At 35.7% G+C, this 18,384-nt stretch overlaps 1 protein-coding gene and 1 pseudogene across 4 annotated transcripts in view; one reads left to right on the top strand and one right to left on the bottom strand.

The window, feature by feature from the left end:
* The window catches only part of CDKL2 (cyclin dependent kinase like 2), a 41,495-nt gene that overhangs the window by 14,445 nt on the left and 8,666 nt on the right, over positions 1–18,384 (bottom strand). For all 4 annotated transcript variants that reach the window (XM_059668325.1, XM_059668342.1, XM_059668349.1 and 1 more), the window contains 8 exons: positions 17,427–17,626; positions 13,724–13,918; positions 10,840–11,018; positions 9,672–9,784; positions 6,369–6,508; positions 3,679–3,767; positions 1,728–1,863; positions 213–511 (listed from right to left, as the gene is read on the bottom strand). In XM_059668325.1, coding sequence (XP_059524308.1) covers positions 213–511; positions 1,728–1,863; positions 3,679–3,767; positions 6,369–6,508; positions 9,672–9,784; positions 10,840–11,018; positions 13,724–13,918; positions 17,427–17,594 — 1,319 coding nt within the window. In that variant the 5' untranslated portion in view covers positions 17,595–17,626. The remainder of the gene's footprint in view (positions 1–212; positions 512–1,727; positions 1,864–3,678; positions 3,768–6,368; positions 6,509–9,671; positions 9,785–10,839; positions 11,019–13,723; positions 13,919–17,426; positions 17,627–18,384) is intronic.
* On the top strand, positions 5,939–6,056 carry LOC132223116 (U2 spliceosomal RNA; annotated as a pseudogene).

The raw sequence follows: 18,384 nt of genomic DNA, 5'->3' as shown, positions 1-18,384 counted from the left end.
TCTTAGGACTCAGGTTAATCAGGTTAATTTTTTGACCAAATGCTAATAATCTTCATTATATAGACCAAAAAGTCTTTTAAAACAGCAACCTGACAAGAATGAACAATATCCAAAAGCCTGAGAGTAAAACAATGGGGCTGAATTGACAATGACTTACAAATTTGCAAATATATCCTTAAACAACCTTTTGTTCTTATTTTCTTAATTCATACCTGTAACTCTGAACTCCTGGGATAGTCCCCATTCCAGAATTAATACCAGGAGCTAGTGCAGAAAGATTGTGTGTAAGTGGAGGAATAGCCATGCCTGGATTCCTTGTGTGGTCCACACTGCCATTGCTGCAATCTCTGAGGCTTGTTGAAGGCACTGCTTTGATGTGGCTAGACCCGTTGTCATGGAGACAGCTGACATTTGAAGCTCGACTGGTTTTTTCAACTTTTTCTCCATCAATTTTTGACCCTTTTATCTTTAATACTCGAGAATCCTTAATTTTGGGATCAGCATTGGAATCCTGAGGAATAATAAAAATGTTAATAACATTAATGATATGAGGATAATGAAAAATCACCTCTACCAATAAAGTACTTGTCAACTAAACCAGAATTCCACAGACATCACCTTTTTGTGGCCCTGTATTTTTTTATCTACCTATGGAATTAAAATTAAACCCAAGATTCTTGGTCAGACATTTATTTTGAATAGAAATGCAATTTACACTAGCTCTGATGTATACAGGGTGGGGCAAAAGTAGGTTTATAGTTGTTCATATGGAAAAAAAATACAGTAATTAATAAATAATCATACAAGAATAAACTGTTTAGCATGCTCACACCTGTAAACCTATGTTTGCCATGCCCTGCACACCTCAGATTTACATGAGACATATATCTAATTTATAAATATTTCAGTGGGAAGAAATGTGGAAGAGAAATCAAGCATGCCCACCTTTGTTCTTATATATGTAGAGTCAGGAAACACAAAATTGAAAGTCTTTTCTTTTGATTCATGTGAGAAAACAGGAGTGGTTGGTGGTGGATTTGAATTACCTTACCAAGAACCAATTCTAGATAAGATACCAGGAAAAGTAAACTTCAAATAAATTGAATACCTAGATTTCAATTTTAAAATGCTCTACTTTATATACAATTTTAACAATGATATTTTCTCTTCTATCATTTAAGGGGAAAAAATGGTGTGCATGTGTGTTTGTGTCCATGTATTGGTATGTGGATATTCACCTGTGTCTATATGTTCTTGAATGAGAATGATTTCCTGCACAGTCTGGTACACAGTAGGCACTCACTATATGATATGTTAAGATTTTTTTTTAATATATTTTATTGATTTTTTACAGAGAGGAAGGGAGAGGGATAGAGAATTAGAAACATCGATGAGAGAGAAACATCGATCAGCTGCCTCCTGCACATCTCCCACTGGGGATGTGCCCGCAACCCAGGTACATGCCCTTTACCGGAATCGAACCTGGGACCCTTCAGTCCGCAGACCGACGCTCTATCCACTGAGCCAAACCGGTTTCGGCGATATGTTAAGATTTTTTAAACAGATAATATCTATAGAAAAGATACATTTTTATAAAGAAGCTAAAAGTTAACTTATTCCACATCAGAAAATAATTTAACCTTCTTTTTTTACCCTCCAACATAATAAATTTAATATTAAATTTATTATACATTAAATTTAATAGACATCAAAACATGGACACTTACCTGTACCACAAGTGTGCTTCTATCCTCACCTAAAACGTCATCTTTTTCCTTCTCCTTCTTTCTGTTTTGGGATTTTTTAGATAAAGAAATATTTCTGGCATCTTTCTGTATTTTTAACTGTAGTTCCTGAGAGAACCTACATAAAAATACATTTGTCAACAAAATAAAATTGTGTGAGACAGATATCAAGGGGAAAAAATGGTTTTCAAGGTATCTATTTTTAAAAATTGAGTATTAAACTAGATTGTGTTATTGAAAATGAGAAAAATTATGGCCTACATTAGCAGTTCTCAAAAGGTAGTTTGTATACCCCTGGGAATCACTAAGAACCTTTCAGGAGGTTCAAAAGGCCAAAGCTATTCTTAAGACAAAGATGACTTCCTTTTCATCCTGTTAACATTTGCGCTGATGAAAGCAACAGTGGCGCCGAACTGCACTAACAGTCACTGTATTCTTCATAGCCACACATTCTCAGTTAAACGAGAGAGAGAGAGAGAGAGAGAGAGAGAGAGAGAGAGAGAGAGAGAGAGAGTTGTATTTAAGGGTGTCCCTGATAAAGCAGTAAAAAAAGTATTAATTTTATTAAATCTAAATCCTTGAACATATGCCTTTTTCATATTCTGTGTGGCAATATGGGAATATGCAAAAAGCACTTCTGCTGCAAACTGAAGTACAATGGTTATCTTAAGGAGAGCACTGAGTGAGTGTTTGCGATACAAACTAAACTAGTCACCTGATTCTTGGAACAGTTTTACTTGAAAGAAAGACTGACAGAAGAGCTGTTGTTATTCATACATTCTCTTTTAAAAAGTGAACAAAGGAGCTTGTCACTTCAAGGAAAACAACTGGTATTTGTGTCAATAAAATTCAAAATTTTATGCAAAATTAGAATTCTGTTAAATTTATATCCACTACTGTGAGCTGAGCAAATTCCCAATATGTAAAGACTTTTCTGATGAGATAGAATGGCTTTTTGAATGTGGCATAATGAAATAGGTCAACATTTTAAAGATCTGCATAACAGCAAAACAATATTTTCCAAATGGCTAACGTATGTTATTACAAAAGTATACATGGGTAAAGGACCTATTCAAAGTGTGAAATTTTAATGTAACTGGGTAAAAAAAAAAGCTCATTGATGTGGTTTCAGATTCCACAACCAATATTTAAGAACTACCACTGTCAGTGTTGATATAGCATCAAAGTTTTTGGTATGGGATCAAAGAAGAATGTGCACAATTATTTTAAAAAACTAGTAAAATATTCTTCCATTTCCCAACAACGTATTTGTATGAGGTCAGTGTTTCCTCATATATTTCAAACAACACAACATATCACAACTACTGAAATTAGAAGCAAATATGAGAACCCAGGTATCTTTTAGTAAGCTAGATATTAACTAGGCTTGTAAAAATATAAAGCAATGTCATTACCACTCATCTCACTATATTTTTGCTTTCTCAGCTATACTAATGCCAGTAGCTCAAACAGCACAAGAGAACATGCCAACAGCTCTGGCACCCACACATTTGGCACACCAAAGTCTCCAGCACATCAGCAGTGTCAGCAGGGTCACAGGACTGGGTGTGGTATGAGTTTGGCAACAACAGGAAATGGCACCTTTGCAAATGCATCAGCACCCAAAGACGATGGCATCATACAACTGGTAGCAACATAGAAACCAGTGACCTGAGCGGTGCATGTTACCACAGGAAGACAGGAATAAAAGCAGGAAGTGACTGCTTTGTGAAAACCAAGAGCCCTAAGTTAGTGAATTCAGGGGACCACTCCTACAAATTCCTTGGCTGCTAAGGATGAAGGGAGGTAGGGCAGTAAATATATGCGATCCTATCAAAGTAGCTGGCTAGAGAAATACTGTCTGTTACTATTATGAAGACCTTATTTCAACTCTAGGCTGGGGTGACCTGGAAAACATGAGCCAGTACCATACCGTTCAGCAAATCCATCCATACGAAAGAAATCGTGGTGCAGGAGCTCAGCACAGAAGGGCCTTTTGTCTGGATCAATATGTAAGCATTTCTGGGGGGGGAAAAACAATCCATGTAGCTCATATGTTTTTTTAATCTAACCACACTGAAATGTCTAAACATAGAAAATACATCTTTATAGTCATGAATTTAAATATCTATGATAAATGATAAAGAATAAATCACAAATCTAGACAATGACCAAAGGTTGCTAATATCACACACAAAAAAAAGACCACCAGACATTCTGATCAAGCTCTAGCTCTATGAATTTATAAAAAATACAAGACACAGAGGAACATATTAAACTATTCTATATGGGAAATTCTAAGGGACAAACAACATAGTTTCTTCAACAAATAATTAGCAAGGTTTAAGCAGACAAAACAAAAAGAGATGAAGATGAGTTTGTAAATTAAGAATCTTAAAAAAAAAAAAAAAAAAAGTTAACTAGCTCAGTAATGTGGCTCAGTGGTTGAGCATTGAACCAGGAGGTCACGGTTCCTTTCCGGGTTACAGCACATGCCCACGTTTCGAGCTCAATACCCAGTAGAGGGCATGCAGGAGGCAGTCAATTGATGATTCTCTCTCACTACTGAGGTTTCTATTTCTCTCTCCATCTCCCTTCCTCTCTGAAATTCATAAAACATTTTTTAAAAAAAGATGTAACCTCCTTCAAAAAAATAAGTTAACTGATTGATAATGTAGACTCTATGTGAATCCTAATTTAAACTATAAAAAGAAATTATGAGAAAGTCAATGAAAGTTTGAGCATTGATTCAATGTTTTATGATATTGAGGAATTATGGTGAAATTTTAAAAGTTAAAGCCCTTGCAGAATGGGAGGGAAAGGACCTGCTCTGTGCTTATTATTGTGCTAGATACTTTACACAGAAGATTCTATTGTAATGCAGTGCTTGTTCTGATTAATTGAAATCATTCAATGTTAGTAAAAATACAAGGGACTCAATAAGTAGCTTTAAATGAACAAGAAAAGTTCTACATATAATTAAGGTATTTTAAGTGAAAAAATATAATATCTTCAATTTGTTTCAAAATGCTCCAAAAAAAGGTGCTGAGGGTGTAGATAGATGATAAAGATTGTCTAGAGGTTGTTAATTGTTGAAGCTAGGTGACAAGTATGCAAGGTTACATTCTATTGCTATTCTTTCTTTTCTGTTGAAAATTTCTGTAATAAAATGTTTTAAAAGTTATATGATTCTACTGTAAGGGCCATAAGTTAGACAATAATTTTATTTTTATTCCCTTTAAATCTCTTTATAGATTGATCATAAAGCAGGTTTCAATGAAAAATGTGTTAGAAGATTATATAGAAAACTAGAGGCCCAGTCCACGAAACTTGTGCACTGGGGGAGGAGGGGTCTTAGCCCAGCCTGCACCCTCTCACAGTTAGGTAGACCTTGGGGGATGTCCGCCTGCCAGCTTAGGCCCGCTCCCACCACCGCTGCTGCACTAGCCAGCCATGAGCCCAGTTTCTGGCTGAGCAGCACTCCCTCTGTGGGAGTGCACTGACCACCAGGAGTGTCTGCCCCCTGGTGGTCAGTGCACATCATAGCAACCGGTCGTTCCACTGTTCAGTCAATTTGCATATTAATCTTTTATTATATAGGATTAGAAATGTGTTATTCTAAGAACTTATTATAATTAGTTATAAACTCACTAAACTTCTTTTAAAAATATATTTTTATTGATTTCAGAGAGGAAAGGAGAGGGAGAGAGAGATAGAAACATCAGTGATGAGAGAGAATCATTGATCAGCTGCCTCCTGCACACTCCCTACTGGGGATTGAGCCCACAATCAGGGCATGTGCCCTTGACCGGAATGGAACCTGGGACCCTTCAGTCTGCAGGCCAACACTCCATCCACTGAGCCAAACTGGCCAGGGCTCACTAAACGTTTTTAATGAGTTATATAGAAACCTAAAAAAAAATAAAAATAAAAAAAAATAACTTAGATAAATGTTATGTGATCCTGATGTTTTAGAGATACTTATTTAATCAATACTTTAGGACAATCCTAACTAAAAAGAATTGTTCTGAGCTAACAATTCCAAAATGTCCATGTTTAAAGACAATTTGATACATTGAGACTCTCCCTAATACCTACCTCAATCAAACACAAGGCAAAGGTGATGATGATTTGCAAATTAGCCTCAGCAAATCCAGTGGCCAAGCAAAAGCCCCTTTACCAATAAACAACAGATCACCTCTTGGCCTTTTGGCTCAGATCAAGTGCAGTATCTATTCTTATTGGTTTAACAATACACCTCAAATCATGATCCTATGCCCTATAATTTAATTAATTTTCCTGCTACTCTGCCTTTCTTTTTATTTTCTTATCCTATTTTTCTTTCCCACTTAAACAAGGTTTACACTTTAAATGTTAAACATTAAAAACATCTCTATGAGGATGTTTTCACACTTAAAACAAGCTAGATAACACTAAATGATTTCTTAGGTGAAATTTTCAGGTCTTTATCTCTGAAGTCTTCCCCCCAAAACCCACACACACACTCCATATACACAAAATTGTTGACCTAAATGATCAACTAAACAAGAAAAAACATAAGAGAAAGCCAAGTCTCCGAAATATAAATTCCCTGTCAGAAAGTGAAAGAAAAAGTATGGTTACCTTTGCTAAATCGATCACAACTTCAGGGAGCTTGGGATAGCGTCTTTCAAGAGGTTCCATTTCCTTGATTTCAGGCAACCTTACCCCCGCAAACGCAGGGTTTTTATAAAACAGCTCCTGGTGCCTTGGAATGAGGTTACCTGGAGGTGAGGACAGCACACATCTCTGTCATTATACATCATGAGAGTAATAGCAGAGACAGGTGATGTGGACTAGAGAAAAGAGTGGGACATGCTTATGGAGTTGGGGCTCTCGCTGCAAAATCAACCGAAAACAGTGCTCTTAATGAAAGTTCATATGCCAGTAAACATAGAACTGAAGACATGAAGGAGCATAGGAAAAGGAGAGGCAAAGCATTTTATAATTTTTTTAAAATATATTTTTATTGATTTCGAAGAGGAAGGGAGAGGGAGAGAGAGACTGAAACATCAAATATGAGAATCATTGATCTGCTCCCTCCTACACGCTCCACACTGGTAGGGAGCCCACAACCCGGGCATGTGCCCTGACCAGGAATCGAACCATGACCTCCTGGTTCATAGGTTGATGTTCAACCACTGAATCACTCCGGCTGGGCTATAATGTTAAAATATAATTACCAGCACTTCATTTATAACACCAAAAATCATAAAAGTGCCAACTAAAATAATGAAAATATGATCAGAATCTAATCTAGATAAATCAGTCTGACCATTTAAGAATTTAACTTTTGGTCAACCGATTTTATAATTATGTTCAGGTCTGATTTTAACACTTTTATCTTTTTTATCAACTTCAGTACCTATCTGAGCATGAGATATATATGAAACCATTATATTGTTTGTTGAATTTCTAACCTGGAAACTTAAAATCCAATAGTTAAATAGCCCCCAAGTATTTTACCATTTTTTTGATTTTCCAAGCTCTGTCTCCCAACAATGAAGTTAATATTTCAATAAATGTAAGAATACTGTGATGATCTAGCGTTGACATTCCATCCAAAGCACTAACAACAAAAGTCACATCTGCAACAAGATTAAACTACCTTGGAAGTCTCTATATCTCTCAATTTGAAGGTGGGGATGAGGGTATAGTTATATTACACCAAATGCTTGTTGATCCATAGGTAATAAGTAATCATTTGCATCCTTTCTATGTGTGACTGAATGCAAAAGTGCAGAGAAATATATATAATATTATATATATATATATATATATATATATATATATATATATACACACACACACATACACACATTTATATATGAACATTTCCTATTTGCTTCCTACCTTGTACAATCAATGCAAACAAACAAACAAGCATAGGAGGAAGCCTCGAGAATTGAAAATGCAGGTATGTGACCATTTTAGGGAGAACCAAGATGACGGCATAGGTTAACGCCGGAGTTTGCTGCTTTGAACAACTACTTCAAAAGTGAAACCAAAAAATGGAAGGGACATCACCCAGAACCACAGGAACGCTGGCTGAGTGGCAGTCCTACAACTAGGAGGAAAGAGAAACGCATACGGACACTCAGAGGAGGCGCAGTGCTGAAGTCAAATTCTGAGGTGCGGAGTGCGCGGAGCGGGCTGGCAGCGGAGGGCGCGGTTGTTGTTTTCAATCGGGAGGGAGTCGCAGACTCTGAGCACCAGATCCAGGCGAGTCTTTAGGGACCCAGACTCAAACGGGAGAAGCAGGACTGTCTGGCTTCGGTCAGAGCGAGTGCAGCTTTCTCTCCGAGCTTTGCAGCGGGTGCTGGGACTCAGAGAGGCAGAGCCCCTTGGGACAGGACTGAGAGCTGCCATAACTGCTCTCTCCGGCCCACCCTGTTGATCCTGTGCGACCCGCCCCGCCCAAGCCCTGCACAGAGGCATTTGCCGGATAGCCTCAGGCAAAGGCTAGATTAGCACCTCCCTAGAGGACAGAAGTTCTCTCACTGCTGACACAGCTGATTCTCATAGCCACTTGGCCTGGAGGTCAAACCCTCCCTGGAATTAGCTACAACAATCAAGGTTTAACTATAAGACTGCGAACAAAGACCACTAGGGGGTGCACCAAGGAAGCATAACAAAATGCGGAGACAAAGAAACAGGACAAAATTGTCAATGGAAGAAATAGAGTTCAGAACCACACTTTTAAGGTCTCTCAAGAACTGTTTAGAAGCTGCCGATAAACTTAATGAGATCTACATGAAAACTAATAAGACCCTCGATCTTATATTGGGGAACCAACTAGAAATTAAGCACACACGGACTGAAATAACGAATATTATACAGACGCCCGACAGCAGACCAGAGGAGCACAAGAATCAAGTCAATGATTTGAAATGCGAGGAAGCAAAAAACATCCAACCGGAAAAGCAAAATGAAAAAAGAATCCAAAAATGCGAGGATAGTGTAAGGAGCCTCTGGGACAGCTTCAAGCGTACCAACATCAGAATTATAGGGGTGCCAGAAGATGAGAGAGACCAAGATATTGAAAACCTATTTGAAGAAATGATGACAGAAAACTTCCCCCACCTGGTGAAAGAAATGGACTTACAGGTCCAAGAAGCGCGGAGAACCCCAAACAAAAGGAATCCAAAGAGGACCACACCAAGACACATCATAATTAAAATGCCAAGAGCAAAAGATAAAGAGAGAATCTTAAAAACAGCAAGAGAAAGAAACTCAGTTACCTACAAGGGAATACCCATACGACTGTCAGCTGATTTCTCAACAGAAACTTTGCAGGCCAGAAGGGAGTGGCAAGAAATATTCAAAGTGATGAATACCAAGAACCTACAACCAAGATTACTTTATCCAGCAAAGCTATCATTCAGAATTGAAGGTCAGATAAAGAGCTTCACAGATAAGGAAAAGCTAAAGGAGTTCATCACCACCAAACCAGGATTATATGAAATGCTGAAAGGTATCCTTTAAGAAGAGGAAGAGGAAGAAATAGGTAAAGATACAAATTATGAACAACAAATATGCATCTATCAACAAGTGAATCTAAGAATCAAGTGAATAAATAATCTGATGAACAGAATGAACTGTTGATTATAATAGAATCAGGGACATAGAAAGGGAATGGACTGACTATTCTTGGGGGGGAAAGGGGTGTGGGAGATGTGGGAAGAGACTGGACAAAAATCGTGCACCTATGGATGAGGACAGTGGGTGGGGAGTGAGGGCGGAGGGTGGGGCGGGAACTGGGAGGAGGGGAGTTATGGGGGGGGAAAAAAGGAACAAATGTAATAATCTGAACAATAAAGATTTAATTAAAAAATAAAAAATATATATACAAAAAAAAAAAAAGAAAATGCAGGTATGTAATCTTACCTAAACACGTCATAATATGATATAGCTGATCAATATCAGAATCTCCAGGAAAGAGGGGCTCCCCCATGAGCATTTCGGTTACCAGACAACCAATGGCCCATATGTCAACAGCTCTGAAAGAAAAGCAGTGCGGTGTAAAATTGGGCCTCCTTACATGTTTACTGTGACTGAATCTGCTCTGCATATTACTACTAAATATTCTAGGCATTGAGAATAGTAGTGGCAAGCTTTAAATCACCTATAAACCTAAAGTACTAATTCCCAATTTTATGTAAGTCAGATTTCCAAAAGCTTTGATCATGTGACATAGAGGGAAAGGGCTTCTAAAAAGTAATAGTTATGTGTCCTTTATTCTGAAGATAAGCCTTCTGGGTTTTCATTTAGAACCTATTCATTCTTTGTTTGCACATAATTCTAGCAAGTTAATTAGTTTATCCCACCATACACTGAAAACTACCAGAAGGAGGTGGTCGTTAGGGACACATACAGTAACAAGAAGGAGAACTGAAAGCTAATAGAGAAAAAAAATAGAAAAACTGTCTTTAAAATCAGTTGTAAGAACTTAAAGAATATTCTGGCATTATTAGCATAAGGACAACTAACTTGAAATTTCTCAAGGTCATAGCTATATTATAAAATTACATAAAGGTTACAGTATGACAGTAAAAGGAGAACTTAACATAATCAAGAAAATATTAAATGATATATACTCTGAAAACAGAAATTGTAGAAAATATTTTTTAAAGATTTCTATAAAAGCAGTAAAAGTTACAATTCCATCTTCTTTGAAGAATTCATTTATGGAAATAATTATATTTTTAAAACATTTCACCAAATTATTTCTACTCTGAGCCTTGTCCACTCACCTCATTCCAATAGTTTCAAACTTATCCAATCCATGTTACCTCTCTTTACAAGTGAAATATAGTATACCTATTTCTGAACCACTATAAAAAAAAAACAGACTACTTGCTCACCTTGATTTCCCTATCTTTAAAATATTAGTATAGTAACCCCAAATTGTTTCACAAGAATACTTAAAGGGGAAGCACTAAAAATTACAAATCACTTTGTAAAGTCCCCTAAATTCAAAACTTCCTTCCAGTTAGAGGAATTTTTTTATATTAGAAACACATTAGCCCCCCCACACCACCACATGATGTCTTACTTGCCATACTTCACATCACCAACCAATAGTTCTGGAGCTCTGTACCATCGGGTTGCCACATAATCAGTGTAAACCTCCCCAGGAGCTGCCAATGTCCGCGCAAATCCAAAATCACATAACTTGACAACGCCAGACTGGGAGACTAATATATTCTCTGGCTTGATATCTCTGTGTATGATCTAAGACAAAACACACACACACACACACACACACACACACACACACACACAAACAGAGAATGACATATATTGGCACATCAAAGTAAACAAATTAATTATGTTTTTAGTGCCTGCCATGTGCAGGGCACTGTTTTTGTCCCTATAATGAATAGAAATAAAAAGCATACGAAATTCTTCCTGGCTTTAAAGAACCTGAAATCTAGTTGGGGGAAAAAATAACATTTATTCTAAAAATTTTACATACATAATCAAAGATACTAGATTTTATTTATATATATATATATATATATATATATATATATATATATATATATATATATATATAAATCAATTGTTCTATTAGTCTCTGCTCTCAAGATTAAGAGAATAAAGCTGTAATTGAAGATTGGGTAATCAAGGAAAAATGTTATGAAAGGGGTGGGCTCTAAGGTAGGAATTTAATGTAAGTATGACCTGGATAAATGTAAGGGCAATCCAAGTGAAGGTAACAAAGAGAACAAAAGAATGAAGAGAAATCAATCAGGAGACTAGAAAAATGATACTTCTACAGTACAGGTTATATACTACGGAGGAAGGATGTCTCAACTGCCAGTCTGAGGTCTGAGCTTCTGTCAAGGCCATGGGAACCCATGGAAGTGGTATGACCGATATGATGTTTAAAGATGTTGGCCATAGCCCTAACCGGTTTGGCTCAGTGGATAGAGCGTCGGCCTGCGGACTCAAGGGTCCCAGGTTTGATTCCGGTCAAGGGCATGTACCTTGGTTGTGGGCATATCCCCAGTAGGGGGCGTGCAGGAAGCAGCTGATGGATGTTTCTAACTCTCTATCCCTCTCCCTTCCTCTCTGTAAAAAAATCAATAAACTATATTTTATTTTTAAAAAAAGATATTGGCCATAAATAAGCTAAATCAGAGAGGGACTAGGGGCAGGGAAAAGAGCAGTGGGACAACTATGAGGCAATAAGGGCCTAAACTAGACTGGTGCTTGGAGGAATGGAAAGGAGAAGACATAGTTTATAAATATTTTAAATCAAGCATCAATAGAGCTTAGGAAGTAGTCTCAGATATTTTATTTAAACCTGGGAATCTAAAAGAATTAAAAAGCTTAGAAAAAGTTAGTTTTGATGGAATAATTGGTAGTTCACTTTTAGCCATAGGGGCCTTTATGAGGATTGCTGAGCACCCAAGTGGAGGCATTCTTCAGGCAATTAGAAATGTAAAGAGGGTCGCCAGGACAGTGTGGCTCAGTAGCTGAGCATCAACTCAGGAGGTCAGGGTTCGATTCCTAGTCAGGGCACATGCCCAGGTTGTGGTCTTGATCCCTAATAGGGAGCATGCAGAAGGCAGCCGATCAATGATTCTCTCTCATCATTGATGTTTCTCTCTCTCCCTCTCCCTTCCTCTCTCTGAAATAAATAAAAACATGTTTTAAAAAAAGAAATATAAAGAGGGTCAACAAGGTCAGTGGTTAAGATTTGTAAAGGAGAAAATATGAACACTGGGAAACAATACTAAAAATTCTACAGCTAGGCAAAACAAAATATTAGACCTAATTCTCTAATACAAGTAAACAGTATTTTGAAAAAATGCCATATATATATATGAGTTTAAATATATAACTCTTTCAGGGGACCAGCATCTTAAATGGCAATGTGCCATTACTGAGCATTTTGCAGAGGCTACCAACTGCTATTACATCCATGCAAGCTCACAGGGTCAACCCCACATCTACCGTTAGCATCTATTACTTTTATAATCACACAAAAAATGTCATTTAAAATATTTTGTAAAACTGGAAGAATAATGTGTTGAGTTATTCATTTGGTACTTTGTGCCATTTTACCTAGAGGTGCTCTTATTGATACTCAAAGGATATAAAATTACTGTGATAGACTACAGGCTAAGAGCAGGAATCTTTTTTTAAAAAAAAAACAAAAACTTTATTGTTGAAAATGTTACATATGTCCCCTTTTTTTCCCATTGACATCTTCTAGCCCACCCTTACCCCTTGCCCCAGGCCTTCACCACACTAATATGTGTTTCCATGGGTTATGCATATATGCATACAAGTTCTTTGGTTGATCTCTTCCCACCCACCCACCCAACCCGCCTTCTCTCTGAGATTCGACAATCTGTTCCATGAAGAGCAGGGATTTTTTTACTTCACAACTTGGCAACAGAATCTGAACTAACATATACATGGATCCTTGGGTGAATGCATTTGTCAAAACTCATCAGTTAGAATTTGTGCATTTCAATGAGTAAGTGTCACCTCAAACAAAAGCAAAAAAATATTAGACTCTAGTTAATATGCATAGCCAAAGTATTTAGAGTTGAAGTGTACTGATATCTGTAATTTACTTTCAAATACATAAATAAGACATTAATAAGTAGATAAGTATATTAATAAAGAAAATATAGAAAAATATTAACAAGTCTAGAATCTAGGTGGTAGATTATATGGGTATTCATGGCACACTCTTTTTATTATTCAGTATGGTATGGCCTAAACTTTTCATAATAAGATGGTGGGGGAAAGAATACATGTATTGTGACACATGAAAATTGGCAATATCAAAGTAACAGTTCATTTCTATGATTTTAACTGGTCTAAACTTTAAACAAGTATCTCATTAAATTACGGTAAATCACTGGTGCCTGGAGAGTCAATAATTGGCAAAATAATTATTTAAACTAAATACTTACATTGTGACTATGACAAAATCCAATTCCATTAATAATCTGAAACAAATACTTTTGAACAAGCTGGTAGTCTAGTCCATTTGGAAAGAGTTCCAAGTCATCAAGAATGGTATGGTCAACAAACTCAAAGACTAGGTACCATCTTTTTTTTTTCTTACACACCTCCAACAGATTCACCAGATTTTCATGCCTCAGTTGCTGTTATAAAAAAATGCAAAATAGTTTTTACAACATCAAATGATTAGCAATTAGTGACCATCCAAAATAGATCTTAGCATAAAAAAGACATATAAATAAAATGCATGAACAGTATAAATTGTAAATGTGTATTCTGGTTTTTAAATTCTAGTTAAAAGACCACATTGCTCTGTTGTCCTCTCAGAGAACACAAAAAAACCAATAAAGAAAAGAAATGTAACTTTATCTCTGATGGAACTAAGTAGGATCTATGACCCCTTCCCACAACAAATGAGGTGAAACTGCCAAATGTAATCAAGGTCAAACAGGAGTGTAGGAAGATACCAAAAGATTATCTGTGGCCACAAAGCTGGCAGAGCAGAGTTCTCCTAAGTCTGTGACATACCCTGAAAAAGAAAAACAAAAACCAACCCAAACCTTCTTAAATATAATGGAAACAAGGTTGCAGAAAACAAAACTAACTTATGCTGATTGTAATCAAGACAGTTGTGACCTGAGTGGAAAAGGAAGAAATAGTGACTGGAGAAGGTATAAGGGCGGGGGGTGGGAGGGGGTCGGGGGTTTCTTCTGGGGTTATTTTCGTGTTCTCTTACTTGATTTAGATGGTGGTTACATAGGTTGTTCAGTTATTTAAATCCATAGAGATATATTTTTATGATATGTATACTTTTCTATATGTGTATGTCAATAAAAAGTTGAAAGAAAAAAAAGATCCAGACATAAAAGAACAAACTTAAAAAAGAGCAGCAATTGGACTGACAGCTGACTTTTCAAGAGCCATAATTGAAGCCAGAGGACAAAACAATGTCATTTTCATTTTGTTGAAAGAAAATAATCGCCAACCTAAAATTCTATACATAGCAAAAATATCCTTCATGAATAATAACAAAATAAAGACATTTTCATGCAAACTAAAATTGAAATGTTTTATCTACAATATTTCCTCACAAAAGGAAATCCTAAACAAGAAGAAGGGAAGAGATCACAGATAAATAATAAATGCAGAAAGGAAGGAAGAACAAAGAAAGTGGTAAAAATAAATCTAAATAAACATTTAAAAATAATTACATCTTATGATGTTTAAATAGCATAAAAGATAAAAGGGAATAACTAGAGATGATTATTGCAAGCTTTGGAAGAAGGATAAATTACTGGATACTGTTAGACTTTAACAAATGTCTAGGATAACCACAAAATGAAACAATACATAATTTTCTAATTATTTGAGGAAAATAAAGGAATGATAAATGTAATCAATCCAAAGACAGAAAGAAAAAAGAAATACAGAACTAGTGAGACAAATAGCATATATTAAGGTGGTATATTTATACCTAAATATATCAGAAACTATATTACATGTAGATGGACTAATTGTTCCAATTAAAATACAAAGATTGTCAAACAGGATGAAAGAAAAATGTAACTACATGTTCACAAGAGACACATCTAAATAAGGACTGAGATGGGGAGCCAGGCAGAAGAGGGTAAAGGAAGGAGAAATGGGAGACTTCTGTAATACTCTCAACAATAAAACAAAAGTGGAAAAAGATATACTATGCAAATATTAACCTAAATTAAACTAGTGTAGCCTTATTAGTTTCAGCCAAAACAGACTTTAAGAAAAAACATTACTATAATAAAAAGTTATTTCAGCCCTTGCCGGCGTGACTCAGTGATTAGAGTGTTGGCCTATGCACAGCCTGCACATGGGAGGGTCTTGGGTTCTATTCCCGGTCAAGGGCATGTGCCTGGGTTACAGATTCTATCTCCCTCAGGGCACATGTGGGAGGTAATAAATCTATGTGTCTCTCTCACATTGATGTTTCTCTCTCACACTGATGTTTCTCTCCTTTCTCTCCCTCCCTTCCACTCTCTCTAAAAAAAAAAAAAAAAAAAAAAATCAATGGAAAAAATATCCTCATTCCTTAGGTGAGGATTTTAAAAAAGTTATTTCATGATGATAAAAGATTTGATTCAGCATGCAGATATAATAATTCTAAATATAAAATATTAATAATATGGCTTTTCTACTTGTAAAGTTAAACCTTAACTGAACTAAAATTAAAAAAAGGACAAATCAATAATCACAGATTTTAACATATTTCTTCTCAGTACTGGATAGAACAAGCACACACAAACAGAATTACTGAGAATTCAGAAGATTTAATCAATGCAAGTGACAAAAGCTAATTTAATGGAATACTTTTCAAGTACATGAGAAATTTTTTGTTGTTGTTTAGTATATTCTGAATCAAAAAGCATGTATCAAGAAATTTCAAAGGAATAACATCTTACATAGTATATACTCATATCACAGGGCAATTATATCAAAAGTAAAAAACCAGGGCAGGAAAATCTAAAAAATTTCCAAATATTTGTAAATCAAGGGAAATAAGAAAATAGTTTGAACTGCTAATCAAAATTTCTGCAATACATACCAAACTGTTCTGAGAGGGAAATTTATAACTTTAAATGCGTAAAGGAGGCAGGGGGAGAGGCTGGAAATAAAAGACATAAGTATGCATTTAACAGGTTAGAACAAAAGAACTACAAAATAAACCCTCCCAAAATAAGTAGAAGGAATGAAATACTAAAAAACTAAAATGAAATAGAAGAGAAATAAATAATATAGAAGATGAACAAAGCTAAAAGTTGGTTCTAAAGAAAAATAAAATTAATAAACTTCTCGTGAGAATGATTAAAGAAAGAGGGACATAACACAGCAGGCCTGAGAGTGCTATCCTTAGATAGGTATGCTGCACCTTGGCTGGTACCTGGAAATCCCTGGCTGGTACCTGGGAACTTGGATTTCAGGAGGGTTCCCTTCATTTCCAGAATTGATAAAAATGGCGCGCTGCGCAAACAATATTGTTTATGCTGAATACCTGCATTCCTTCTGGGAGTCTGAAATTTTGAAACAAGCCAGGCAGATATGCCTACATGACAAGTCACCAATAAAAACCTTGCACACTGAGAATCTAATGAATTTCCTTGGTAGACAATATTTCACATGTGTTATCACAACTAATTGCTGGAGGATATAAGAGTGTCCAGCTGAGTGACTCCACTGGAAGGGGTTTCTTAGAAGCCTGTAACAGGTTTCCCTTTGCTGATTTTGCTTCCTATCCTTTCAGTGTAATAAATCATGGCCATGAATACAATTGCAGAGTGCTGAGTCCTCTAGTGAATCACTGAACGTTGGGGTGGTCTTTGGGACCCTCAATACAAATGATAGCTGGCTAGCTCTACCTAGCTAGGTAGGTAGACAGATAGGTGTGTGTGTGTGTGTGTGTGTATAGAAAGAAGCGACAAGTACTTTTAAAATCATGTTTATGTGCATGATATAAATGAATAAACATATGTAATCATTTTATTTGTTTATTGCCAAAAACATATACTTTAAACCTTGTAATATATGAAACAAATACAAAAACAGTAATTTCCCCCAAAATGTAATCTTGATCAAGAAATAACTTATTTTTTTAACAAAATACATATATTTACTCACCTTTAGTAACTTGATTTCTCGCATAGCAATTTTTTTAACCATTTTGTCATCATCACTTTCTAAGAACTTCTTAATGGCTACAATTCTTCCAGTATCTTTATTCCTACACTTCATCACCATTCCATAGCTCCCTTCTCCAACCAATCCTAGGTTCTCATATTTTTCCATTTTAATTCAAAACCAGAAGGATTTTTTTCTTGCTGTAAAAACCAAAATATAGTTAATAATGTTGAGTATATTAATTTTCTCCACCCTCCCAGCAAAGTAATTCTTCCCAACTTTTTTGCCATATTAGAGCAGTCACTGTGTTGATGGTTCTCCCTTGCTGACTCACAATTTCTTATTGTTTCCAATTTTTTATGTTTTCAAAATATTCATATTCATTTCATAATAGACAACACAAATATAACTGAAGCCATTAAATTTAAATTTCTAAATGTCATGTTGATGAAATTCAACATATTTTTAATCCAGATAAAGTAACACTAGAACCACCATACAAAACAATTACAGCTCACTTTAGAAAAACATGATTCCTTTTCACACAAAGGTGAAAAAATCGCAAGTGAGTTTAGTTTTAGTGAAGATCATGTTTATTTTTTACACCAGGATTAAAAGATGAAAATTTTTATACACTCTCAACTCATTGAGGAAGAATATTTGGTCACAAAATGGTCACCAAATGAATACTAAGAACCTTTGTTAAACTATTTTTCTTTATTTTTCTTACTATAGTAATTAAATTCCTATATTGAACATACAAAATAACAGCAATAACATCACAGTATATAGGCAGATTTTAGAAATTAAATATTAGTAGCACCAAATAGAGTATTTCAAAAATCCTTTTAATGATTACTCACTATGAGAGTAATCATTTTAATTTTGTGCTTATAATTCTTTTCTTTTTAAATATATTTTTTATTGATTTTAGAGAGGGCGAGGGAGAGAGAGAGAG

This window comes from Myotis daubentonii, chromosome 1 (genome assembly GCF_963259705.1).
Source record: "Myotis daubentonii chromosome 1, mMyoDau2.1, whole genome shotgun sequence".
In the NCBI taxonomy this organism is placed as follows: Eukaryota; Metazoa; Chordata; class Mammalia; order Chiroptera; family Vespertilionidae; genus Myotis; species Myotis daubentonii.
The sequence above is the reverse complement of the archived record's forward strand: the minus strand, read 5'-3'. Positions and strand labels throughout refer to the sequence as shown.